We start from the raw sequence: 25,216 nt of genomic DNA on the forward strand, positions 1-25,216 counted from the left end.
AGTAGATATATATTTGGCATAGCTGAAAATAATGAGCAAAATAATTTAAGCATTTGACAAATGAGCAAAAAAAAAAATTTAAGCATTTGACAAATGAGCAAAGAATTTTTAAACATTTGATAATTGAGCAAAGAAGAGGTACTTAAATGGAATGGCCTTGGTCCAGAGATATTGGAAGCCAGATCTAGCAAATGAATGTGTTCGTCAATTAAAGCTAGCAAAAGAAAAGGCTGCATCAAAAAGAAAAAGTAGGCAGAAGGGTAAAAGACCAGCTGTCAGAAGACGTCTGCTTGAAGATTTGTCCCAGCAGCTGAAGTTTAATTTGGGGAAGATTTTGAAGAAACAGATCATGATAAATTTTCTTGTCTCGAGGATCCCCCTTATATTGAGTTTGATGTATATGTTCAAGATGTTGAGCATGAAAATGATGTGTACTCTGACGAGAGATGTTCTGGCCTGAGTGTTGCCAGTGAAGAGCATTCTCCCACCTTTTCAGAGCCACTCTAAGAAGAGCATGACTATGAGAAGAGCAGTATGTATGATGCTGAGCATAAATACAAAGTAAAAGTTGCTAGTAAATATTGCCATCAAAGCTAGACAATTAGCAACACTTCAGATTGTGTATAATTACTTACTGTGCTACTGCACTATTTTGTATAATATTTGAGATTAAGAAGTAGCATTATGCATAGTCATTACCCAAATCGAAAACATGCTGTGAAACATGACTACATGAGAACCATGTTTTATTGTGTAAATGTAAAACCAGAGTGAAACAAATTGATTGTTTATCTGAAATCCTCTGAAATTAGCATGACCAAATGAGCAAAACATAAGCATTTGACAAATGAGCAAAAAAATTTTTAAGCATTTGACAAATGAGCAAATTTAATCATACTTCCATACATATTCAAAGTGATACTACAAGTTCTATTGTTCTAATAAGATTTAAAATAAGAATGTAAAAAGTTCTAAGCTTTATACAAGTTCTAAGTCTTAAAAGAATTCCAATTAAAACTAATTTTCAGCTTTTTTTCTTCCTTGGAGATTTGTTTGACATTCCTTTAGTTGACTGGCTAGCAAAATCTGCACCATTAACTTTACTTGATAAGATTAAGTGACAATGTTTCATCCGAAGCTTTTCAATGATGGTTAACTGCAAAAAAAGAACATAACAGATAATGAATATACAATGATTAGATGAAATTAACTAAGTTGACAAAAAATAAACAAAAATACAGCAACTAGTTCAGTAAATTTGAAACTTACATCATTCTTTTTCAAACCAGAATCCCAAACCTTGGAGCCCATATAAGTCTCCATGTGTCTCATCAATACAACACCACAATCAACATGCTTTTCATCCGCAGATTTCCAAGTGAAATCAATAGAAGCAGTGGCCATATTCTTAACTTCTTTGGACAAAACATGTTTAGAGTCCATAAGACAAGAAAAAACACTTTTCTGAAACACACAAAAATAAAAAAAAAGAGGATTTAATACGTAAATATAAAAAAAATTTGAAAAGAATAGGATCAATGCTAACCAAATTTTTCAGAAATTTGTTGTAATGCCCATTGCCTTCATTCCAATCTATAATCTCCATTGTCCCATGCAGTGTATTTGTATTAAAACATACCAAAAAATAGTGACTATTTTGATAAACCGGGAAAAAGAACAGTTGAACATCTTTCTTTGCAAATAAGCTTTTGCAAAATAATTCTTTTTCAGCAATTTCACAAAACATTTGGTTTCTTTGATCAATATTATCACTTTCATAGTGGACTAGGCACTCATGATGCATGAATAAATCTTAAGTCATCAAATTACTCTTAAAAAATGAGCTAATAAGAAAACTACAACCTAAATAAGTAAACAAAATTAAATGAGCAACAAAACACATTAAAAAAAAACACATTAAAGTAACCTTAGAAAAAGCTTAAACGAGTATGTAAACAAGAAAAAATCGAGTACGTAATACTTAAACGAGCAACAGACGAACATGATACTTAAATGAGCAACATAACACATTAAAAAAAATACAGTAAAGTAAAATAATATGAGCAAAAAATTAACTTACACTTGTAAGAAGAGTGAAAAAGAAACGCATAGGAGAAGCAGGATCTTTAAACTTCTCATTACAATTCAAAATAACAGACCAAGCATAAATCACTTCTGAAGAAACTATTTGAGATGGAGTTTTCAAAGTTGCAAGTTGAAATCTCATTGTATGGAGATCATCATCATCAACAACATTAGACTTGTATGCAAACACTACATCACTACAAAGAATGAAAAAAAGATTAATAAAATATAAACAATAAATAAGAGTAATAATACAGATTTAATCATACTCATTCAAGATGACACTTACAAACGAGATTTCTCTTCATCAAAAACAGAATCTAGTAGAGCTTTCTGAGCTTTTGTCAATGGTGTTTGGAAGTTGACAACTCGACATTTATAAGGCGATCTAAACATCATTGATGGCTGCACTTTCCTCTTTTTCTTCAAATTTGTAACCTGATTTGGAGTTTCTGTTTTCCTTTTAAGCACAAGTCGAACAACCCTCACTAAATTCTGCGCTGAGTTTGTTGTTTTAGTGTCTTTTGCCCCCTGAACTTCAGTAGCTTTAGTTGCTTGATCAGTATGCTGATAAACCAAAGATGTTCCTTCATCTGTTGTCTGATGAACTGCTTGATCAGTTGGTTCTTCATTGATCTCAACAACTTTTGCTTCAACTGATTTGGCAGGACAACAAGGTATAGGTGCAATGACTAAAGACTTCTCCTGAGATGATTGTGGAGAATTGTGTCGTAAACTAAACGAAGGGCTTCCGCCAAATTTAGCAACAGAACTTCTTGTAACCCTTTTGGATGGTGATTTTTGAACATCAACACTTGGATTTACAGCCTCTAATGAATCTCCAGTTGCAGCTATAAGAGGAGGTTCATGCTCAGGGATTTGATTAGCCATACGAACACTTTCAGCTGCAATTGATCTGATATCTACAACTTCTGATTCATTGCCACCAACATTAGGTTGTACAATGTTTGCATGAACTAAATCAGGAGTATTATCACTGAAAGAAACCTTAGAAAAGGCGTCCCAAGCTTCAATAAAAGCAGGATCTTGCTAATATTCTTCGTCTTGACTAAATGACAAACCTTGACCTTTATTTATAACTTTTGAATGCAATTTCTGCTCATCACATATCATCATAGCATCTTTTAACTTTCGATTCTTCTCATTATTTGGAAAATGCTTAATTGCAGCTTCATGCTTTTTACCAAAGTCAATATACGCTAAAACCAGATTTATAGATGCACTAGCAAGCTCCATCAAACACTTCTATAAAATTAAAAAAAAAATAAAAAAAAAAGTATATGAATAAACAAGAATAGATGCACAATCTAATCACTTAAAAAATGAACAAAAATAATATGACCATTTAAAAAATGAGCAAATATAATCTAATCACTTATAAAATGAACAAAATTAAGATGAACATTTAAAAAATGAGCAAATTCAATGTTTGAATAAACAAGCATAAATCTGATATGACCAAAATTAATACCTTCTTCGGATCTGGTTTAGCAACTTTATGATTTTCTGTATCAACAAGAACATAATTTTCCTAGATGCAAACAAAACAAAAAGGAAAAAAAAGTTATAAATACATGATGAAAAGTAAAAAATGAAATAAAAAATGAGCAAAAATAATATAAACATTTAAAAAATGAGCAAATTCAATGTATAAATAAACAAGCATAAATACTAGTCTAAAAGTCTCTTGACCCCAGCTAGATAAATCAATCAAATCTAAAGTTCAACCTAAAGGCCTTAACAAAATGAAAAAACAAGGTGTAATTAAAAGCAAAATCTGCGACCAAAATGTATACCTTCTTCGAATTTGGTTCAGAACCTTTATCATTTTCTGTATCAACTGGAACAGAATTTTCCTAAATGAAAACAAAACAAAAAAAAAAAGAAAGTTAGAAATATATGATGAAAAGTAAAAATGAACTAAAAAATGATAGTTAGCTACCATCTTTGGCTTCTTGCTGCCAGAAGAAACAGCAACAGGTTGGTTGTTACCAAAGCTTCCAATCCTCCCTTTAAAGAATTCCAATTTCTCACGTGTAGACAACATATTAGTTGTCCAACCTTTAAGAATTGGAATTTCTCTTTGAGCTCGAACTTCCTCAATTATAAACCGATCAACATAAAGAAGCTACAAACAAATAAGAATATGAATAAACAATCACAAACACATAAAAAGATTAAGTTTATACCAAAAAAAAAAAAAAGTGGTAAAAAAAAAAAAAAAGTGGTAAAAATACCATAAGAAATAGCAAAGATCCAGGAAAATAACGAGTTGGATGCTCGTCCCAATATATCTTATTAGCCACAAGATGATCAAGAATGTACTTTGACCAATTCAAATATCTGATTTTATCCGTATCACCAAGATATTTCAGAATCGAATAATTCACATTCATGTTTTGTCCACCTAACATAAAATGAGCAAATTGAAGAGTGAGGGTGTGTTCATAAGTCAGTGTAAAACATCCAATGATAACAAATGATACGCTTGCTTAAGGAAAATGAGCAAACTAGCTGAAAATAAAACAAAGTGAATGTACTGAGCTTAAAGCTGAAATTAATTCATTAACGTATTGAGTTAGCTGAAATTAACTAAAATTAATTCATTCACCTGACATTAACGTGGATACACAAAGAACAACAAAGTTTCTCTTGAACATAGGACCACCAGACTTGTGGTTCTTCAAATATGAGGCAAGTTCACCCAATTTAACACAGATTGAGTTCCTCTTGAACTATTTTTTCCATCGCCTAACCACACTTGGATATGTTGTTGCATCTTTTATATCTTGACCTCCAAGAGGAAACCTAAACACTTCGTGCACATGTTGCTCAGTAATACGCAATGGCTCACAATCGGGTATGCACAAACTAGAAGTTTTGGCGTCAAAATGCTGCACCAGCCACAAACCCAAGTGAAGAGGCAATTGGGACACCTTTAAATACTCTAACGACCCGAAACCCATTTGCCTAATAGATTCCAACTAAGCGTCAGAACAATCCTCTACAACACTTACAACTAACGAAGGAGACATTCTACTTCGCAAAGAATCAGAAAAGCAAAACTTTTCAGCTTTGATGTTCTTAGGAGATTCATCAGATTTAGCCTTCTCTTTACCTTTACCAAGAACCTTCTGTTTACCTTTACCAACAACCTTCTGTTTTTCTACTTTTTTGTTCAAAATCTTTTTCCCTTTCTCCCTCATAGCTAATGTTTTAAACCTCTTCAACTTATATTCTACTTTAAAAGTCTGAATATCGGAACATTGTGGTTGAACTTGTTGCGCAGAATCATTAACATCAGGAGCTTTTACTGCAATACAAATAAGCAAATAATCATTTCTGGTACAAAAGCACTAGTATAAGAGGCAAAAGCACTAGTATACCACCAATGCTATTCATTTCTGGTACACAAAAGCACAGACTATTATAAAATGAGTACACATAATCATTATCAGAACCACTAGTATATTCGACAAACAATCAAAAATAAAATATGCAAACATATAAATGAGAACAAAAATAAAAATGAGCAAAAAAACACAAAATGAGCAAAAAAATCATAAAATGAACAAACATAGGAAAAATGAGCCAAATAGGGACCATGCATGAGAGGAACCATTAATGCGTTAATCACTGTCAAAGCATCTCCTTCAAGCCACACTCGCTGTAAACCCAATCTTCTTGCCACCTGACAACCAAACCGGGCAACAACAATTTCTGCTGTTTCAACATCCCACCCCATTGGAATTCTTCGGACTGCAGCCCATAAAACATGCCCCTCACTGTCCCCAGCTACTGCACCTATAGCTACTGCACCTATGGCACCAGATGAGTTCAAGCTGAAATAGGCATCAAAATTAATTTTTATAATGCTAGAAGGAGGTACAGACCACGCAGCTACACTGTGAGACAGTGTAGATAACTTGGGAGGGAAAACCTTCGTTGCATACATTTTGTAATCATGTATTAACTTTGCGAAACTAGCTGCCATTACATTAATATTCAGAGCCACACCTTCAAAAATACTCTTGTTCCAACAAAACCAAACTGACCATGCAATTGACAATAGCACACAAAGATCCTCCTTGCTAATCTTATCAGCAATCCATAGCGCTCTTTCAGCAAAAGAAGCCTACATCGGGGACTCAGAAATAACTGTAGCATGTTCATAATTGTCCCAGATATGCCTGATTGCAATACAGTCAAACAGAGCATGTGAAATCGTCTCCACCTCGCTCACAGGCAAAAAAATGAGCAAAATATACTACGCAAATAAGAACAAAAATATAAATGAGCAAACAAACACAATATGAGCAAAAAAAATATCATAAAATGAACAAACATAGGAAAATGAGCAAACATAAAACAGAAATTATACAAAAAAAATGAGCAACATGAGCAATTCATCACACATAAAAGAAAACCAATTACACCAAATAAATAAGCAAAAAGAGCAATTAATGACACATTACTGAAATTTAAACAAAAATTGAACACAATGAAGGACACATTAATGAAAATAAAACAAAAATTGAAACAAAAATACATGAAACTTAAGAAGTATAATTAATACTCCGTACAAAATTGAGCAAAATAAAAATTGAGCACAAAATTTTATACGAATTATAATTGAGCAAAAAAATCTGAAAAAATTGAGCACAAAAAGTTTATACAAAGTATAATTAATCACACGAAAATACATGAAACTTAATTCGAAGTATAATTGAACAAAAATACATGAAATTAATCATAATGTAACCAAAAACACAAACAAAAATTGAAAAAACAAAGAGGAAATTTACCTAGATTCCGCCATTGTAGCAACTAGAAGCAATTTTAAGCAAAATCTGGAAAATGTAGATAAAGAAACTGAAGAAAGGAAATTCTGGTAATTTTGGAAATTGAAGACTAGAAAGAGAGAAGGAAAAGAGAGAAAGAAGAAAGGAAGAGAGAGAAAATAAAAAATAAAAAAGAGCAGGAAAACGAGTAAAGCGTGAACCCAAGTATCACGTGTACAAGCAAAAACGCGTGAAATGACAATAATAACCCTGGGTGTATCGTACAACCAGGTATATAACACTAATTCTACAAATTCTCTAATTCTTTCCTAATCTCTTTCTTTAATTTCTCTTCTCTTTTTCTTTTCTTTTCTTTCTTGCGCCACCACCACAACCACCACCTCCACGCCGGCTGCCACCCTCCCCGACGCCATCCACCAGCCGCCACCTCTCTCTCTCTCTTTTCCTTGGTTTTCTACCTTTTCTTCTTCTCTTCTCTTATTTAATTAATTATTATTATATGGGGGATTTATAAAAATTATTATGAGTGGTTTTAATTAAATAAAATCAGATTTTTATTCATGTTTATGAAAAATAATTTAAAAGGTTCATGTACATATAGAGTTGGGGGTTTTTAATTTAATTGTTGTGATTATTTTTTAACCTTATATTAATTAAGGTTATATTTATTTATAAGGTGTTTTTTTATCCAAGTTCTTGAGATTTCTTTGTATTTTCTAAGCAAGGACCAAAGGTATGTTTAGGTGGCTAGATACCTTTGAAATTGATTGGTTTGTATAAGCATGTTTTATATGATTTTTATGATGATTGAATTAAATTGAATTGAATTATGATTTATGAAATAAAAGCATGTTTAAAAAAAAATGGTTTTTATAAATAAATTGGAGGATTGATTTTATATCATGTTTTGAATAAAATTATTTATCATGTTTTAAAAAGGTTTGGTTTTGAAAGCAAATAAAAGGAGTTTTGAATTATGTTGGAATTTTGAAATTGGAAAAGGATTTATTGAATTATTATTATTAAAGCTTTACAAGCATGTTGATAGTAATCCCACTATGCGGATTTGGTAGATAAGACTTTGGACTTTGTATGACCGAGTCTTTCCTCAAGAATAGCCTTGAAATAGTAGGAGACTAGCTTGGGGGGTGTGCACACTTGGGTGAGGAATTGGTTTTCAAAGAAGGAATTGGTTTTTCATAAAAAGAATTGGTTTTTTAAATCGTTTAATCGAATTATTATATTATTGGAATTGGTTTTGAATCATGAGTTTTGGAATTATATTATTGGAATTGGTTTTGAAATTTTGAGTTCGGGATTATTGGATTAACATTGGAATTGGTTTTAAAAGCATGTTTGCAAATAAATTGAATTTACTTATCTTGCACTTATCGTACTTAGCATATTTTGCTAACCCGTATTTCTTATTTGTTTTGTTTCGCCATATTTACTGTAATGATAAGCAGTGTTGACTAATTTCAGGTGAAGTCAAGAATTGAGCATATGGGAGTCCCGGGAATGTTCTTCACCTAGATTAGGATTGTTGGTCTCCGTTTGATTATGAGTACTCATGACAATGGTGCTATTTATAGTTATTATTAATAAAGAAAGTATTGAAGTTTCCGATGCATAGTATTGGTTTTGGTTAGTAGTTTTGGTAGCCTTGCGTAATCACGCGGCGGTAATACGCTTAAGTCTATCTCTACGGTATAATTATACGTATTATACTGGGAAATTTGGGGGTGTTACAGCTAAGGCGATAGGCGTTTAGGGGTAAGGGCTTAATTGTTGCTAGGCAAAGCGTTTTGAATGAAGCGCAACTAGGCTCATTGAGGCGCGTGAAGCGCAGTAGGCGCAGAGAGCTTGCTTAGTTGTGCCTTTTTTAAAAAAGTTACTTTTATCTTTTTACTATTATGCTTTATATTAAAATAATGTATGTAGTACTATTTAGTGTGATGCTAGAAAGTTCTATATATTTTATCTGGTTTATTTTGTGGTCCACAATATCCTTAACACTAGAAATTCAAAGAAGAAGAAAGAAAAAAAAAAAAGTAGACGACAGAAGATTGCTGATTTGTTGTAGCCGGTCCTAGCTGTTTCTTGAAGTTTTCTTCAGCCATATTCAGGTACGTAATCTTCAACCAAAATTTCGTTAATTTTTTTTTTCTTTTTCTTCCATACTTCTTCTCTGTCTTTTCTGATTTTCCTTCTGTTTTTTTTATTTAATCTGTTTGCCTGATTTTTTTTCATCTCTCTAATCTTGAAAAAGACCTAACCTTTATGTCCTTTGTAGAGATGAGAACCTTTATAACACCTCTTTTCTGTAAATTTTGCATGCAAATAAAATATATATAAACAATAAATGCAAATATCAACTATCAACCATTTGTCACATTCTACCTAAAAAGCCACATGGTCTACATTAATTTAATAAACTGACATCACCACTAACCAACAACATTTAGGGTAAGTTTATCCCAAGACTGAGACTTATACTCTAGACTCTGCCACATCAAATTTCCGCTATTTAATTACTTTTTTATTATTCAGACTCATACAAGACTTTCTCCAGTTTTACACATTATTCCAAGACTCACTCCAGATTTACTTATCCAATTAATATTAATAACATTAATTTATTAATATATTTATTTCATTTATAAATTATTATTAGAATGGTGAGTTGACAGCTCACTATTGGACAATATAATTATTTTTGTCCTTTTGTATAGTTTCAAGATGAGTTTTGGAATCCAAAACTCATCTCATTATTGCTAGAGTCTTGCTCAAGACTTGTCTAAAGACTCATCTCAAGACTAGGGATAAACTTACCCTAATGAAAATATCAATTGCTTTTATTATAATATGTGGTTATTTAATTTGTTGACTATTTTATTCATCACCCACTGTCATTTAATTATTATAATCCATTAATAATGTATAGTAATATAATTTATTACAAATATAATTTGTATTTAAGTCTTGTTCTTTTATAATGACAGACATGGAGGACATTAGGAGCAAAGGAGGACAGATTTACATATCCTTTTGAAACTACTATATCTGTTTCCTAATTGAAATACACTATTTTGTATGCTATGTTTTGGAAAACTATGTGCAATGGAAAATCAATGTTTTTCTTATATATTTATGTATTTTAATATTATGTTTCAATCACATATATATATGTATAAGTGAAGGGACCTTTAAATGTAGAAAAGTGCACCTTACTTCGATAAGGCGCGCGCCTTGCGCTTGTGCTTGCGCCTATCGCCTAGGCTCTAGAACCCCTATCGCCTTAGTGCGCCTTGCGCTTTTTTATACACTGGTTCTAGGTGAGATTGAGGGAGAGAGAGGGGTGAGACAAGGGCAAAAATGCAAATTTAGCAATTTGCACTATGAACCTAGCTTAGCTTGTCTCAAATTGCCTAAAGATTAACCATATGTCACGTATGAGGCCAAAGACTTACCCCCACAGCCCACCTCATGTCATTAATGTAATAATATATAAGGCCGGGTCAATTCCAGGTCGTTACTCATGGCAACAATGCTCATACTCCGATCTCAAGACTTGACCATTAAAGCCAACTAAGCTAACATTGAAATACTAATTTTTTCGTAAAAAAAAAAAAAAAAAAAAAAAAAAAACTAATTTAGTAACAAAAGTGACCAAGTGTTATGAAAAAAAAAAAAAAAAACAGAGTGGAATAAGGACTTTTATAACCTTTAGTTGAAGCACCACAAGCAAGATGGCAATGATTCAGTAAGGTTCGTAGATAACACATAACACAGATCCTATTCGTAAATTATGCGGATCCTATGTGTTTCAGGTCCTGCTCCCATGTCATTCCAGAGAAGATCAGAGAGTGCAAGAGTCAGTTCTCCCACCTTTCCTGCCAAGAGATGTAGAGCATGTTTGGTAAGAGTATTTTAAGGGTTGGAAACGGATTCAATTAAACCATTACCGTTATCAAATGTTTGGTTAGGTGACTTGGGTAACAATTATCATTACCTAAGGGTAATGGTTTCCACCCATTTGTTACCTCTCTAAAACCTAATATAACAATTACCCTTACCTCCTCAAACAAAATAAAGAGAGTTAGTTTTAGGTGATTCATTTCCATGTTTATACCAAACAAATGAAAAGGTAACGGTAAAATGATTCCTTTCCTTCTCCTTATTTATTTCCTTTCCACTCCATTTTCAATTATTATACCAAACGCCCCCGTAGCATATAAGGATAAAGGCTTAAAACGGCAGTTTATCAAAGAGCAAAGACCAACCAAAACTTTCATCTTATGTGTGTGGAGTCATCTTAATTTATATTGTATTCATGCAAAATACGAAACTTATACCATGACTTTACTTCATGGACATGGACCGCGTGACACAAAGCTTATCATTTTAGCTCATCATTAAGGCCGTTTCATTCTATTTCAGTGAAATAAAGCTAATCTACCAGCACTTTAACTAATTTTAAATATTTGTGCAGTAGCCAGCACTCACAAAGTCACAAGCAGCTTATTTCCACTAACACTACTATAAAGATGAGGGATCAGATAAAGCTACGTACCATTTCCTATGGGCTTTCCATCCCACATGATTATGGGTGCAATTGGCAGGGAGCTTCCCACAAACATCATTTCAGCAGCTGCTTTTGCTTCCTCGATTGAAGTGTCAGCTGTTCTGACAGCCTTCAGATGCCCTTTGTCTATCAACTTGGGTGCAAGTTCTACAAGCCTGTTCTCAGTACAACCAGCAAGGATCTTATCAAATTTTGGGATAACCAACTCTCTTTCATGGTTCACAAAAGCTACATTCATATTTGGACCTTCTGCAATATAACCCTCATCATCAACCCAAATGGAGGCGAATGCCTTCTTCTCTTCGGCTTCCAATTGAGCAAGGACATTAGGAAGGTAGTTTACACTCTTCGTTGTGGCAAATAATGGTGTTTTCATGGGAATAGAGGATGTTATGACTTTAACACCTTCTTTCCACAGTGAGAAATCATGTTTGATAACTATGGCATAGAAAGCTGTTGTAGGGCAGCCTGAAGATGAAAGTGAGAAATTCCCAGGACCTGCACTAAGCCAGTAGCGAAGGGTTCCGTTCTTGCACTTTGATTTTGCAGTTAGTTGGATGAGAATACTACGAAGAGTTGACAGAGGAAAAGGAGGAGATATTTTCGCTACTGAAGCTGACCTGAGAAACCGGTCAAGATGTGCATCCAGGCCATAAAGGAAGCTGTAAAGTGAAAGGAACCTCACCAAATATAATCCATGACAAATGATATGCTAGGAGAGTAACTACGTAAAGAAGGAACTCCAATACCGTCATTTTGTCACAGGATAAAATGTAGGATTACTTGAATTACATCGGATCATTATACTTTTATCTTACGATTACACACTCGACATAGACAATTGAGAATTGCTAAAAAAATCATAAACTGACATCAGCTCAACATTCCAAAGATGTACAACCTAACAAATTTCTCTTCTAGTTGAAAGAGCGAAGTGAAAGAAGCTAGGGGCAATTGAGTGGCTTACCCATCAAAAATAATGGCTGTATCAAATACACCATGCCCTCGATGCACCATATGATCATCTATAGGTATCATCATCATTATAGGATCAAGAACAATACCACCAAAGATGCTGGAATACATTGCAGGATAGGGTTGATCCGTAGCTTTATTGCACTTCTTGTTCAGAATTTCTATTAACTAATTACAATGAAAGCAGTAAGAAACGGAAGCATGTCACTCAAAATAAGAGAAAAGGCCAAAAAAATAAAAATTCAATAATTAGTTTTAAAACGAAAACATATAAGCTCAAACGGGAAAGTCTCATATGACGGGTGATTTGGTTAATTTTGAATATAATTATTAAAAGACAATCTCACCCCAAAACTTTCTTCAAGAAAACTTAGGTGGCTTTTGGAATTGCACATGATCATATTTCTATTACTAATTCATACTTCTTAATAGCTGCAAGACGGCTACCAGGAATCAAGTTTTTAATCATTTCACATTCTTTCATCAGTTTGACATATAAAGACCATAGAAAAGGAAATCCATGGACCTTAATAGTTAATAGGCATAACATAGAAAGTGCCGCATTACCTAACAAATAGAACAGAAATAAAATGGTCCAAAAATTGCAGCTTATAACAGTCATTGTCTCAATTATACTAGGACAGAAGATTCCAACTTGCAACTTAAGTAACAAGATTTTACTGAACTGATTTTACAATTTACACTTAAAATCATTAACTAACCCCACCCCCCCAAAAAAAAAAAAAAAAAAAAAAAGGAAATTTGAAGTCTCTTGTTCAATAGATGACTTATGCATGCTAACTGACATAGACCAACAATTTGCATTCAAAAGAAGCATATTTGCATGATATAGAACATGTTATAAAACATGAAGACATGAAATCAGAATGAAAGAACAGAAACCATAGTGTAATATTCATTATAAGAACATGACAAAAACCTTCTTTTAATACCGAATCTCAAATATAATCTGCTACCAACATTAAAGCATAATCACTCCAAATTCTCTTATTCTCTCAACCCATACAATGCAGGTTACCATAGTCACCAGCTCCAACAATTTTCCCATTGAAATAAGCCACCAAGAGCCTGTACTTGAGATCAAACACAAAATATCGAAAATCCTAGGCATCCCTGTATCCATACAAACACTTTCTGTGTTAGGCTTTGAGCTAATAGATGGGCTTGACATGGATGACTACCCCATCATTCATGAGGGCACTAGAATTGATCTCATTGTCAACACTACTCACGACGAATTACCTCCTATGGACTATTACTTGGAGCACAGTCAGCACACTAGCTGCCATAACAAGATCCCAGTCACAATAAAATTTTCCTCAAGGCAAATAAGCATAGAGGTAGACAACATAACAGAAACAGTCAGAAGCCTGAAGGAGAAAATTCACATTATTGATGGTACCCCTATAAAGAGGATGTTACTATACACTTCAGGGGTAGAAATGGAAGAAGAATTTCGATATTTGAGTGAGTATGGAATTACTGAAAATTCAGAAATCACAGTTTTTCTCAAGAGCATAAACCGGATTAAGGCCGAACCTCTCTGCAGGAAGCTAAGCGTGGTGGTACAAACCTCAAAAGTTTGCTAAATGCAGCAAGCATACCCTTGGAGATGAAAGAGACAAGCACTATAACTGAGGTGAGGCAATTACTGTTAAGTAGAAGGATTCTGCCTATGGATGATTACATATTCATCCATAAACAGAGGATTATGCGCGATAATTGTAGTCTTCGTTGGCACGGTGTTGAAAATGGAGATTATCTCTATGTTTTTAAGGGGACTATTAGCGACGATGGATATTAGGGGTTTGTATTGTTCAGCAGTTGTACTACTGCATTAACTTAGCATTATTGTTCAAGTTTGCATTAGGAGTGATTCACTGCTTCTTAGCAAAAACGATTAGGGGATTTGATCCATTACTACATTATTATGGTCTGTAAGGAAAACTACAATTTATTGATTAATAAACATAAGATTGGAATGTTTTCCTGTCAATAATGAACTTATGACGATGTTCATTTTAAGTACTTTCTACTATATATGTATGACTGACAAATATCTGTCAAAATTGGAAGCAACATATAGATGTAATCATTTCAGAATTCTTGTGCATAATAGTACATGAAGGTATAGACTCGGCTCAAATGAGAAGGGGGAGGGGGGGTTTAAAACATGGTTTGTAACAATTTTTTGTTGTAGACGTATAAGGGTTACAATTTTATTTTATTTTTTTTAAATTTTAAATATAATTAAGCCTTATAAAGAAAAATGATGTAGACAATCTAAGACATGTTTTAAACCCTTAATTAATGCTTTTCCATGAGCTTGAGCATATTATTAAGGGGCAAGTTATATCAGGAACAAGATGGCTAACTGGTATATAATTAATGGTTGTACTTAAAAAAAAAAAAAAAAAAAAAATGTAGATGAAGCTTCAGTTACTCTATCTTGTACTCAGTACTTTTAGTATGATAGGTTGGATTGTTGGAACAGTGATGGGAATATTGCCTCCCTAACGCATGATATATATCTCGTTCACATTGCTGCTTTAACTGCTAGATTAAAGTAAAGTTCTTATTCCACCCGGAGAAGTGCTTTAATTTAACACAGAGCGGTTCACCTTAAAAGTTTTAAAATAAGTTTTAACAATTGTGAAATGAAATTACCAGCTACTCTGTGCCATACAAACTTTAAGTTGCATTAGCATTAACTTTTAACTAATCACAAAGTATGTAAAGGAAGAGGTAGTCCTTGTTTTGAGGTTCAAACGGTAATTTTGCCTTAAATACTCTTCCAAAATTACAATTACTAGTAATAAGAAAAATGTTTTTGAAGGAAAAAAATAGGGTTTTTGGTTCATTTAAATATATTTTCATTTCCTTTGAATTGAGTAATATTGTTTGGTTAAGCGTAGGAAATTAAAATCTCAATGAGATGTTCTACATACCTAGGGGAGGCTAGGTAAACAACTTGCCCCATTGTGTGGGAAATTAGACTCTCTAGGGTGTTTTCACTTCCTACACTCAAGTCAAGTTGTCAACCAAACAAACTCTTTAGTTATTAGACTTATTACTTCCTAACTTCTAAGATATCAATTCTCATGGATACGAATATGAATCAAACAACACCATATGGGATAACTTAATAATTGTGTTCGGAAAAAAAAAATGGGTTTGTTTTGTGACGTAAGGACACATAGTGAAATATTCCATGTGTATGATGTACCTTGTTAATTCAAAATAAGTTCCCAATTTGATTGGCACATATGTAACAAGGAAAAATGATCAATAATATCTTTAATTATAAAAATTTGATGATAAAAAACGATACAATGATACAATTCTTACACTATTATGTAAAAAATATAACAATGGTGAAAGTGGTGTATGTAAATAATGCAAAAGTCAAAGAAACAAAGGGAGTATTAATTATCAATAATAATATCAGAGAAAGAATACCAAGAATCCATCCCTAATACAAGAAAAAAAAACTACCAGTACCTCATTAGTCGATGAAAATACTTGAAGTTTGATTTCTTCAACATTGCCAACTTTTGCTCCAGCCATAGCACCTTCCAAAACAACAAAGTTCTAGTAATTATCCAAAAAATAATTAAAAAAATTAAAAATTAAAAGAAATGTAAATCGAAAAGAACATAGGAAGAGGGCTTACAAATATTTCACCAAGCGGAGAGATTAATAGAGAAGAGATGTAAGCATAATATTGCATAATTTTGCAGTCGGTGGATTCATGTTGTAGTTATACTAATCTACAGAGTACTAGTACACGGTACACGGTACACGGCTTTCGGTTGCCGCTTAACATATTGCCCCACGCTTGTTTAAGAAAAGCTATAATCTTTTGAGTATTATGGAGTACGGATTATTCGGTGATGAAAAGGCATTTTCGCAATGGTTTTTTTATCATATACCTTGAATACAAATTCTCAAAAAAAAAAAAAAAAGACGGATGTACGTTAGTTTATTGTAAGACAGGTTAAAATTATCATAAAAGTTTTTTTTTTCTTTAGGAGGATTTATCTCCTTCGAAAGAAAAGATTTTTCTTCTTTCTTTTGAGGGAGGATTTGCTTTTTTATTTGGTGGATTGTTGTAGAGTTGTTTCATGGGTAAAGATTTGTGCGGGATCGAAAAAGAGGTTAATCTTTCAATTACAACCAGACGAATCAGGCGAAAATTTTCTTAACGGTTACAATAGATCGATAGATCCTCTTGTCGAATAAGGCTTTAAATCACAGCAATGTGAAAGAGGGTATAAAGAATGTACAATTTGCAATAACGATCATAGCTTTGCTGAAAGGATGTTTTTATTTGATTTAATTGTCATGTATTTGTTTGATATAAATCTCTTTGTAAATGTCGTATGACTTTTTATTTATAAATCAATCTTTGTTCAAAAAAAAAATTAAAATGGTTAAAGTTACCATAAAAATAGTTAAAGTTGCCCTCAAACTGACTGTCTTACAATAATATTAATGTACACCCGCCTTATACAAGACTTATTGTACCTTGAATAATTCGTTTATTGAAACTTTTCAAATTCACCATATATCCTTGAATTTAATAAAAATGTGTCTTAATGACTTACAGCGATTAATTCCGTTAGTCATTAACGCTAATTATGCCACGTAAACTTCTGATTGGTTATCTTTTTAAATTATTAATTTTTTTAGAAAGATTATTTGCTTAATTATTCAAAAATAAAAAAAAATTAAAAAAACTCCAACCACCATACCCTAGCTCAGACACCTCCTACCCCACCTCCGCCACCCTGCCTCCCATCACCTGTCACCCTTGCTAACGTATTCCGCCCCTGAACCAATGTGACGACATCGCCACCCGGATCTCCCTGCCGTTGCCGCCTCTCCCCTTCCCCAGTACCACCTTTCCCCACCCTAAAACACCCTCCCTCGCTCCAAAAACTCCGACCTCCCCTCTTGTCGGTGCAAAAACCCCCTCCCCCGCGCCGGCGAAGCCGATTTGCCCCTCCCCCTACATCCCCACTGGCCCCCCCTAAACCACCACCCTAAAACCCTAATATTGAAACCTTCCCCTACGTGTACGCGTGGGAGGAGGTGGTTTTCGAGGTGGGGGCTCGTGGTTTAGGTGGAGAGGCGACAGCGTATGGGGCTCGTCGTGGGGGAGGTAGCAGGGCTGGGCCCGGGTTCGATGTCAACACTGGAGCAAGGAGGGGGCTAGGCCTAGGGTTTGGACGGAAATGAGGGAGGTTTTAGGTGGAGGCTGGAGGTTCCGGGGTAAGTCAACAACAAGGAAAGAGAGGCGAAGGGAGACGCCGGCGCAGGGGTTTGAGCGACGGCGACAATGGGGGCAGAGCTATGGGCGCTAGCTAAAGGAAGGGACTGGGGAGGGTAGAGGGTGGGTGGTTTTTTTTTAAAAAAAAAAAATTAGTTCTTTAAGTTTTAAATAATTAATTAAAATAATTTAAAAAGAAAACCAATCAGAAGTTGTCACGTAGCACAATTAACCGTCATTAGTCATTAAGCGCATTTAATGACATTTTTGTTAAACTTAAGGATATATGGTGAATTTGGAAAGTTTATGGGTATATAGTGAATACACGAATTACTTAGGGGTATATGGTGAAAAAACCATTTTCGTAAATAAATTAACAACTTATCCAATTACCATCCACTATGAAGCCCATATTAATGAAAAAGTTGTTGATTTATATACGAAACGTCAGGTGATGAATAATGATAGTGTTTATTATTGAGAGAAACTTGTATTTTCTGATATTTCATTTTATCCTCTAGCTTCGGTTAACATTTCCTTAGTCTTTTACCCAGTTTAACGTCAGTAAAACAAAAAATTTTACCTCACTATATGGTTTGTGAAAATTAGTTTCTTAAGTAGCTTAATTCCACAATCTGATAAAGGAAGGGAAGCTGCTGAAAAATTGCATGATCTAAAAAGTGGGAAGGGACCAGGTTACAAGAGCTCACACTATTGCTAATTCTTGTAGAGCTAATTTACATAGTTTTTCAATTTAGTTGTTTTTAGTTGCTGTGGTTAAAAAAAAAAAAAAAGGTAGATTAATTCCCATGTAAAACACGTCAGTAGCTAAATTTTATACTGTAACAAATAGCAATGCTAATTAAATATTAATTTACGTAAATAATGGTATATTGTAACAACATATATAGTGATAACTGATAAGTTTAGTTCTTGTTTCATATTTAGTAAACTCTGATTTTATAAAATATATTCAGTTGTTGTTAAAAAAAATAAAAATTCAAATAAGTTACTCCGTATTAAAATACTTTACACTATCTAATGACTATTTATTTACTTAATAATACCTTACTATCTCATAAAAACTACTCCCTTTCTTGCCAAAAATTGTATAGAGTATTTGATATTTTACGGCGTACCAAATACATCTTGCTTGCTTACAAGTTTTTAGTACAAGTTACAACTATTACTTACGAGTTAATCGGGTACGGGTTAGCATTAGCATTAATGCCTTGATATCAACTCTTAAATAATCTATTACTCTACATATTAATTTTTTGGATTTTTTTGGAGGGAATTTCCCCCCTAAACTATGCTTTATTCTTTTTTTTGGATTTTTATATAAATATTAATTTTCGTAGGACCATTACTATCTAATTACATTGTTATGCACAATTTTCTACACACTTCACATTAATTAATCTACAAACTTCATTATTTATTGATGGACTAATAACTTACATTTATATATAGAGACTTCTATATTTCTATTATTATTCCTAATTAATTTTAAAATTCGAGCATGATTCAGGCATTATTAAGTTTAGGAGTATAAAATAAAATTCTTTTGAGCCTTTGAGTAATTGCTCTCATATTGTTGAGAGTCTATTCTGTATACCCGGTGTATATAATAAAATTCTATTGAGAGTCTATTCTGTATATATACCTGTGTGTATATAACAAATTCTATATAACAAATTCTAAATATTGTTTCCCTCCAAAAACACAACCCCTGAAAAGTGAAGAGAGAAAAATGGCGTCTACCTCTGCTGCTCGCCGTGGCGGGGGAGCTTCCATGCGATTCAAAAACGCTACTGATGCCTTCGTTTCCGATAATCGACCACTTATCGCTGTAATTTTTACTGCCTTTTTCATTTTCATTTAATTCCTTTAATTTTTCATCATTTAATTCCTACTTTGTACTCAAATTTTCTTTTTGATTTTTCTGAGGATTTTCTCTTCTTCAGGACATCCGAAAAGCCCTTAATACGATGAGGGAAATTGCTGTAGAAATGGAGAGATTCAATCGGTCTGAAGAGGTAATTTCTCCAAAATAGCAATTGAATTAAACCCTAATTTATCAGTTTTTACTATATTTCCCTTTATATATGATTTCTCATGAGCTTAATGTTAGTTTTTTTTTTGTTTTTGAAGATTATGAACCCTAATTTCTCAGCAGTTTTCACAAATTACACGATGTGATTTTGCTAGTTAGATGATATAATGAATGTTAATAGTGCGTGTTGATAAAATTAGGGCGAAAATGAATTTTATTTCATGGGTATAACAATTCAAATTATTTGTTGCTGTTTTGGCTAAAAAACCCAATAAACTTACAAGATACTGCTACTAAATGGCGCGCTTTCGGAAGAAAATATGTGTGTAATCTTCATAAAGATGCTTGCTTTATTTTATGAAGTTGTTTGGAGGAAATAAGGGATATATATTCTTATTCTGCAACATATATTATCATCTTGGGGATGATCGGCTGAAGGATAAGCTTACAAGTTTTGAGTGATCGCCCTTATAGGCCTTATTGACTTTGGAGGATGTTGACTGAGAGGGAACTTGGTGATACTTATATGTGTTTGTTGTTGATTGTTCAATGCTTATGCTTATGCTTTGTTGTTGTTGTTGTTGTTGTTGTTGTTGTTGTTGTTGTTGTTGTTTAGTTTTTTCTGATGCAATGATGCCATCCACCACAAGCTCCTGTCCATGAACTGACAGTAACATGTTGCAGGTAAGAGAGCTTGAAGACGCTTTTGTAGAGTTATTGGGCACTTATGAAGAATGCATGAATTTTTCCAATGTGATGGAATCAGTTGGGAACAATTACCAACCGGGCCTGGAGGTTCTCTGAACTAACTCTTCTTTTTCTCATGTGATTATTCTCTGCTTCTTTTTTAAAAGCTAATGTCCTTTGTTTTGTTTTGTTTCCCCCCCCCCCCTCTTGCAGTTAACCGATTTTAATAAGTTGTTTAAGAATGAAGTTTCTAGGCTCAAGTGTAATGCCTCTTCAAATCGTCAGACTGCTGCCATGTTACGACAGTTCAAAGAAGCTGTTTGGGTATTCTTTGATCCATCTTCTTGGTATCTCTTGTATATTATTGGATGTTGGTTATGTAGAAATTCAAAAAAGGGATATTAGAAATTATTATCTCTAACTTCAAATTATAAATATATGCTCTTTCTTATTATTTGTGCTGTCAGTCATAATATATAATTATAAGAATTCAGAAACTGAATTTCACCGTGCAAGCGACTGAGAATATATCTGATTAACGTACTATTTGCTAGAACTTAATTACAGATGGAAACTTTTCACTATTTATGCCTGGGTTATTTACATTATATCTTGATTTCTTTCTTATGTTTTTTTTTTTTCTTTTTTTTTGGCAGAATGTCCATCATTCAGGTCAGCCAATGCCTGGTGAAGAGCAAGAAGACATTGTGATGACCAGTACGCAAATTGGCATTTCAAATACAGTTTGCCCAATATCTGGAAAGTCAATTACTGACCTGGCAGAGCCAGTTCGCAGGTAATATTTCATCTATTCTTCATGTGTTATATGATTTATATCTGTTTTGTATGCGGGACAGATGTAATTTTATAATTTGTATCAGTTCAACAAGCTGTTAGAAAAGCAACATGAGTGTGGATGTCAATAGTTTAGTTGATTATAGTCTTGGAGGGCTGTACCCCTTTTCCTCTTTCTTTGTTTACTTTAGTTGCTGTTGGCTGATTTCAGAAGTGAAACTGCTTGGTTGTACTTGCGGTTTTTGGTAGGGCTTGTGTTGTCTCACTTGCAGCTTGTGGATGATGCAATTCTTTCTATCTCAAATTGGAGAAATAAAGAATATTGTTTACTCTTCATTGTATTTTTAAGTTGGTTTTGGGGCTTAAGGTCAATTTTTCCAAGACCCAAAGTCCAGCATCTCTGGTTTTAATATGGATTATGGTATTCTTGCTAGTTTTTCATGTCTGTCCAATTAAGTTATCTGGAGTTTCTTTGACTTATCACAGACTACTTTAGGGGGTTCATTATAAGGGAACCTTTATGGGATCTTATAGTCTAGAGTGTCGCCTAAAGGTTAGATAGTTGGACATAATCTGACATAATACTCTATTTTTCAATCTAAAATATCTCTGTATCCCTTATCCTTGATTAAACTTCCTATGGGCATGGTTGGTAGGTGTGAGAGAGTGATGAGGGGTTGCTTTTGGTCTGAAGTTGGGAAAAACAAAGAGTAGAGGTCACCAGTTTCACCACAAATTGAGTTACCATTAAGATTGTAACATCAAGTTAGGAGCTGTACTGCTGTAGGTTCTGGTGATTTTATATTCAAGTTCATCTCCTTGGTAAGTAAATTATTGTGGGCTTTTGATGGTTTCCGTCGGAACCTGATTTCCTATGACACTAGGATTAAATCGACTGATAGGATATATAGTCTCCAAATGGATGAATTGCATGTATAGTTCACCACTAGGCTTCAAAATTTGTTTTTCAGGTTTTTTACTTTTCGTCTTGGTAAGAATGTAGGATATAGTGTTGATAATGGTGGTCTTATTGCTTACTGTGTGAAACCTCAGGCATGGAACAGTCGTATCAATTCATTGTTCATGCTTTTATAGCTTCTCCATAGTGTACCATACCTACTTTCATGCTTGGAGAAATTCCATTTTTTTGTTGGAACTTCTCATTCAAGAATTATTTCAGATTTTTGTTGATCATTAAAATGCTGAGTCACTTGAGTGTTCATAAATCATCTCTCAGTTGGTTTGGCACATTGATCACTAACAGTTTGGATAGCTACCTCTTGTGGTGTGTGTCGTGGATACCCTGCTGAAGTGACCAATTTGTATTTTTGAAAGTTAGGTGGCTGAGAGCAAGATATTGTTAGAATTATCCTTCTATTAGTATAAACAATTGATGCTTCATAAAAACGCACTTGAGGGGCGCTGAAGGGTTCAAGTAGATAGGGGTTAAGTGTTTTAAGTGGTCAAGGCTAAGCATTTTCTAAGAAGCCCTCCCAAGGCAATAAAAAGCACACCAAGGCACAAATAAGACACACAATGACCTTCTCACCATTTTTTTGTAGCTCCTCAATTCATTGAGGTGTGTGGCTCTGCATGGCTTATTCCTGTGCTTAGCGCCTAGGCTCTATGACCCCTAATGCCTTGATTTTTCTTGAGAATTTAAAAACACATGATACAACCAAGAATGTTGTGACTCTTTTAATTCATTTCAAATTTTCAATCTCACTACGAGGCGCGGTTCTAGAATGAAGTTTCTTTGAAATAAAAGGTAGTTTGTTCTTTAAACATTACTAAGATATTCAAACCCACAACCTTTGTGTGGAAGGTTAATTTTCCACTGTGGCTAGAGATTTTGTGTGGGAGGTGATTTTGGCGAAATTCTAATCTGAGATGGTAGTTTGGCGACCCCATTAGGCATTGTCACTAATATGTTTATATTTTTAATTATTTAATATTTTGTTAGTGAAGATACAGTTTGGCACTTGTCTATTACACTGCAAGCTGAATTCTTCATTGTGGAACCCACTACTTGGTGTGGATGGTGTAAATTGGGGTGATTACAAGTCTAAGATTGAGCTCTAAGTCCTCTAAATTGGGTAGTTTGGCTCTGACTTGAAACACTCACAAATTAGCTTAAATAGAGACTCAGATTTTGTTGAGTTTTAAAATTTCAAGTTTTGCTAAGCTTAAAACTTGCCTTGAGGTTGCGGCATGAGCTGTAATAAAAATCATTGATTGCAAGCTAAAATGTACACTTTGTAGTATGGAAATACTCAATAGGTTAAAGTTCAAGCTTGCCCACTTTGGGTTAAGCTTAGCTCTGCTTAATTTAATAAATCTTATGCCGCAGTTGAGTCACTTGCAAGCTTACTGGGATCATTATCATCCCTATGTGCTGTGGTTGACTTGGTTGTGCTCTCTAATCATTTTGGACATATGAACGTTTTATACTTAATTATATGACTTTTCAGGAGAAATAATATCATATAGGGCAATAAAATGTTACAGTGATTTTATTTCTTTGTTGATGAGATGCATATGTTGCGACGGATGTGTGGCCATATAAGAAAGAATCTATTGAGGAATGAAATAATTAGGAAGAAAGTAGGGTTTACAGCCATTGAATACAAGATGAGGGAAAATTGCCAAAGGTGGTTTGGCTATGTAAGGAGGCTTGAAGAGTGGCAAAGTGAGGGGTAGGGGAAGACCTAAGAAAACTTGGAAGATGTTGATTGAAAGTTATTTGACTATGAGTATATGGGGATTGAGGAAGATATGGTGTTGGATAGGGCGGAGTGGAGGGAGAAATTTCACGTCGAGGACTGTTTAATATATATACTTGTTTGCTTATTTAATATTAATATTTACTTCTAATATCTACTTAACTCATGTTTTGCAAGCTAAGGTTTTCTCATAGATTTGTGTTTTACTCACATTTTTCCTCTCTTTTTTTATCTCCTTACAACTCCTTTAAAATTCTCTTAAATTTTATTTGTTTACTCTTTTTCAGTTCTCACTTTACACACTTTTTTTCCCCACTTTCAATTGATTATCTTGTTATGCTATATTGTCTTTATGGACGGTTTCTTATGACGGTTTATGTTAACCGACCCCTAATCATTTCGGGACTAAGGCTTTGTTGTTGTTGTTGTTGCTGTTGACGGGGTTATATAGTAGAGTTGTGCAATGTGTACTACTTACTGTTAGATGTGTAATTTTGTCTTTTGGTTTGAGACTTTGTGTAACTTCCTAAGTTGACTTGTTGCTTAAAGAAAGAGAATTAAGCAGTCGAACTTTTTTCAAGGCATTTTGTTTCCTGTAACTATCTGCCGTTGAAACTCTTGACTGATTTTTCCTTTGGCAGCATGGACTGCAAGCACGTCTATGACAAGAGTGCAATTCTGCACTTCATGAAGAAAAATCCAACGAAAAAATGCCCTGTAGCAGGTTGTATTAATCATCAGTTCTATGGTTTAGCTCATCTAACCTTTTTGAGCTGTAACATTTATACCTAATTTCTCTTGCTTTCAGGTTGTCCCAAACCATTGCAGGCTAATAGAGTGGTGTGTGACACTCTATTACATGTGGAAATCGAGGAACTGCGTTCATCAAATAAAAATACTGTTGAGCCTGAAGGTATAGAAGACTTCACTGCACTTGATGATGAAGACTGACAAGTGATGAAGGCTGTATATAAAGCTCACACTATTACGTTCTCATTGTTCCTCATCCTGTTTGAAATACAGTAGAGGTACCTTTTGCAATATGAATGACCTTAGATAGCTGTATTACGGAGTATATGCTTGTATTGCAATCACTCTGACCTGTTTTTTGCTGATTATCCTAGAATTATGTCTAATAGTTCTTATTTTGGTGTGTGTATTTATTATAAAATTAAGTGTCTGGAAATATCTCCA

At 33.8% G+C, this 25,216-nt stretch overlaps 4 protein-coding genes and 1 pseudogene across 4 annotated transcripts; 2 read left to right on the forward strand and 3 right to left on the reverse strand.

Moving 5' to 3' along the window:
- Nucleotides 1–904: 904 nt before the first annotated feature.
- Nucleotides 905–2,049, reverse strand: LOC110737703. The gene is made up of 2 exons (XM_021918036.1): nucleotides 1,270–2,049; nucleotides 905–1,156 (listed from the first exon to the last, which is right to left on the reverse strand). The coding sequence occupies exons 1-2, from the start codon at nucleotides 1,441–1,443 to the stop codon at nucleotides 1,025–1,027; spliced, it is 306 nt and encodes a 101-aa protein (XP_021773728.1). The 5' UTR covers nucleotides 1,444–2,049; the 3' UTR covers nucleotides 905–1,024.
- Nucleotides 2,050–2,293: 244 nt separating this feature from the next.
- LOC110737702 lies at nucleotides 2,294–7,395 on the reverse strand. The gene is made up of 6 exons (XM_021918035.1): nucleotides 4,718–7,395; nucleotides 4,344–4,513; nucleotides 4,049–4,234; nucleotides 3,903–3,962; nucleotides 3,578–3,637; nucleotides 2,294–3,351 (listed from the first exon to the last, which is right to left on the reverse strand). Exons 1-6 carry the CDS (start codon nucleotides 4,764–4,766, stop codon nucleotides 3,136–3,138), a joined length of 741 nt encoding a protein of 246 aa, XP_021773727.1. The 5' UTR covers nucleotides 4,767–7,395; the 3' UTR covers nucleotides 2,294–3,135.
- Nucleotides 7,396–10,608: 3,213 nt separating this feature from the next.
- On the reverse strand, nucleotides 10,609–17,512 carry LOC110737704 (D-amino-acid transaminase, chloroplastic-like). Its single transcript, XM_021918037.1, has 5 exons — nucleotides 16,163–17,512; nucleotides 15,991–16,061; nucleotides 12,461–12,636; nucleotides 11,482–12,155; nucleotides 10,609–10,801 (listed from the first exon to the last, which is right to left on the reverse strand). The coding sequence occupies exons 2-5, from the start codon at nucleotides 16,054–16,056 to the stop codon at nucleotides 10,704–10,706; spliced, it is 1,014 nt and encodes a 337-aa protein (XP_021773729.1). The 5' UTR covers nucleotides 16,057–16,061; nucleotides 16,163–17,512; the 3' UTR covers nucleotides 10,609–10,703.
- On the forward strand, nucleotides 13,301–15,540 carry LOC110737706 (annotated as a pseudogene).
- Nucleotides 17,513–18,969: 1,457 nt separating the features above from the next.
- LOC110737707 (E3 SUMO-protein ligase MMS21-like) lies at nucleotides 18,970–25,160 on the forward strand. Its single transcript, XM_021918038.1, has 7 exons — nucleotides 18,970–19,613; nucleotides 19,729–19,800; nucleotides 20,502–20,612; nucleotides 20,718–20,828; nucleotides 21,161–21,300; nucleotides 24,664–24,746; nucleotides 24,831–25,160. The coding sequence occupies exons 1-7, from the start codon at nucleotides 19,515–19,517 to the stop codon at nucleotides 24,971–24,973; spliced, it is 759 nt and encodes a 252-aa protein (XP_021773730.1). The 5' UTR covers nucleotides 18,970–19,514; the 3' UTR covers nucleotides 24,974–25,160.
- The last annotated feature ends 56 nt before the right edge of the window (nucleotides 25,161–25,216 follow it).

The sequence above is a fragment of the Chenopodium quinoa genome, unplaced genomic scaffold (genome assembly GCF_001683475.1).
Source record: "Chenopodium quinoa cultivar QQ74 unplaced genomic scaffold, ASM168347v1, whole genome shotgun sequence".
NCBI classification, from domain to species: domain Eukaryota; kingdom Viridiplantae; phylum Streptophyta; class Magnoliopsida; order Caryophyllales; family Amaranthaceae; genus Chenopodium; species Chenopodium quinoa.

Coding starts and splice junctions, on each gene's coding strand:
- LOC110737703 (XM_021918036.1), bottom strand. CDS start 1,443: ATGGACTCTAAACATGTTTTGTCCAAAGAAGTTAAGAATATGGCCACT. Junction 1,157..1,269: donor CTGGTTTGAAAAAGAATGAT/GTAAGTTTCAAA, acceptor CTTTTTTTGCAG/TTAACCATCATTGAAAAGCT.
- LOC110737702 (XM_021918035.1), bottom strand. CDS start 4,766: ATGTTCAAGAGAAACTTTGTTGTTCTTTGTGTATCCACGTTAATGTCA. Junction 4,235..4,343: donor GATCTTTGCTATTTCTTATG/GTATTTTTACCA, acceptor ATTTGTTTGTAG/CTTCTTTATGTTGATCGGTT. Junction 3,963..4,048: donor GCAGCAAGAAGCCAAAGATG/GTAGCTAACTAT, acceptor GTTTTCATTTAG/GAAAATTCTGTTCCAGTTGA.
- LOC110737704 (XM_021918037.1), bottom strand. CDS start 16,056: ATGGCTGGAGCAAAAGTTGGCAATGTTGAAGAAATCAAACTTCAAGTA. Junction 12,156..12,460: donor ACAGCCATTATTTTTGATGG/GTAAGCCACTCA, acceptor TTCACTTTACAG/CTTCCTTTATGGCCTGGATG. Junction 10,802..11,481: donor TGGAAAGCCCATAGGAAATG/GTACGTAGCTTT, acceptor ATCTCTTGGCAG/GAAAGGTGGGAGAACTGACT.
- LOC110737707 (XM_021918038.1), top strand. CDS start 19,515: ATGGCGTCTACCTCTGCTGCTCGCCGTGGCGGGGGAGCTTCCATGCGA. Junction 19,801..20,501: donor GATTCAATCGGTCTGAAGAG/GTAATTTCTCCA, acceptor AACATGTTGCAG/GTAAGAGAGCTTGAAGACGC. Junction 20,613..20,717: donor ATTACCAACCGGGCCTGGAG/GTTCTCTGAACT, acceptor CCCCTCTTGCAG/TTAACCGATTTTAATAAGTT.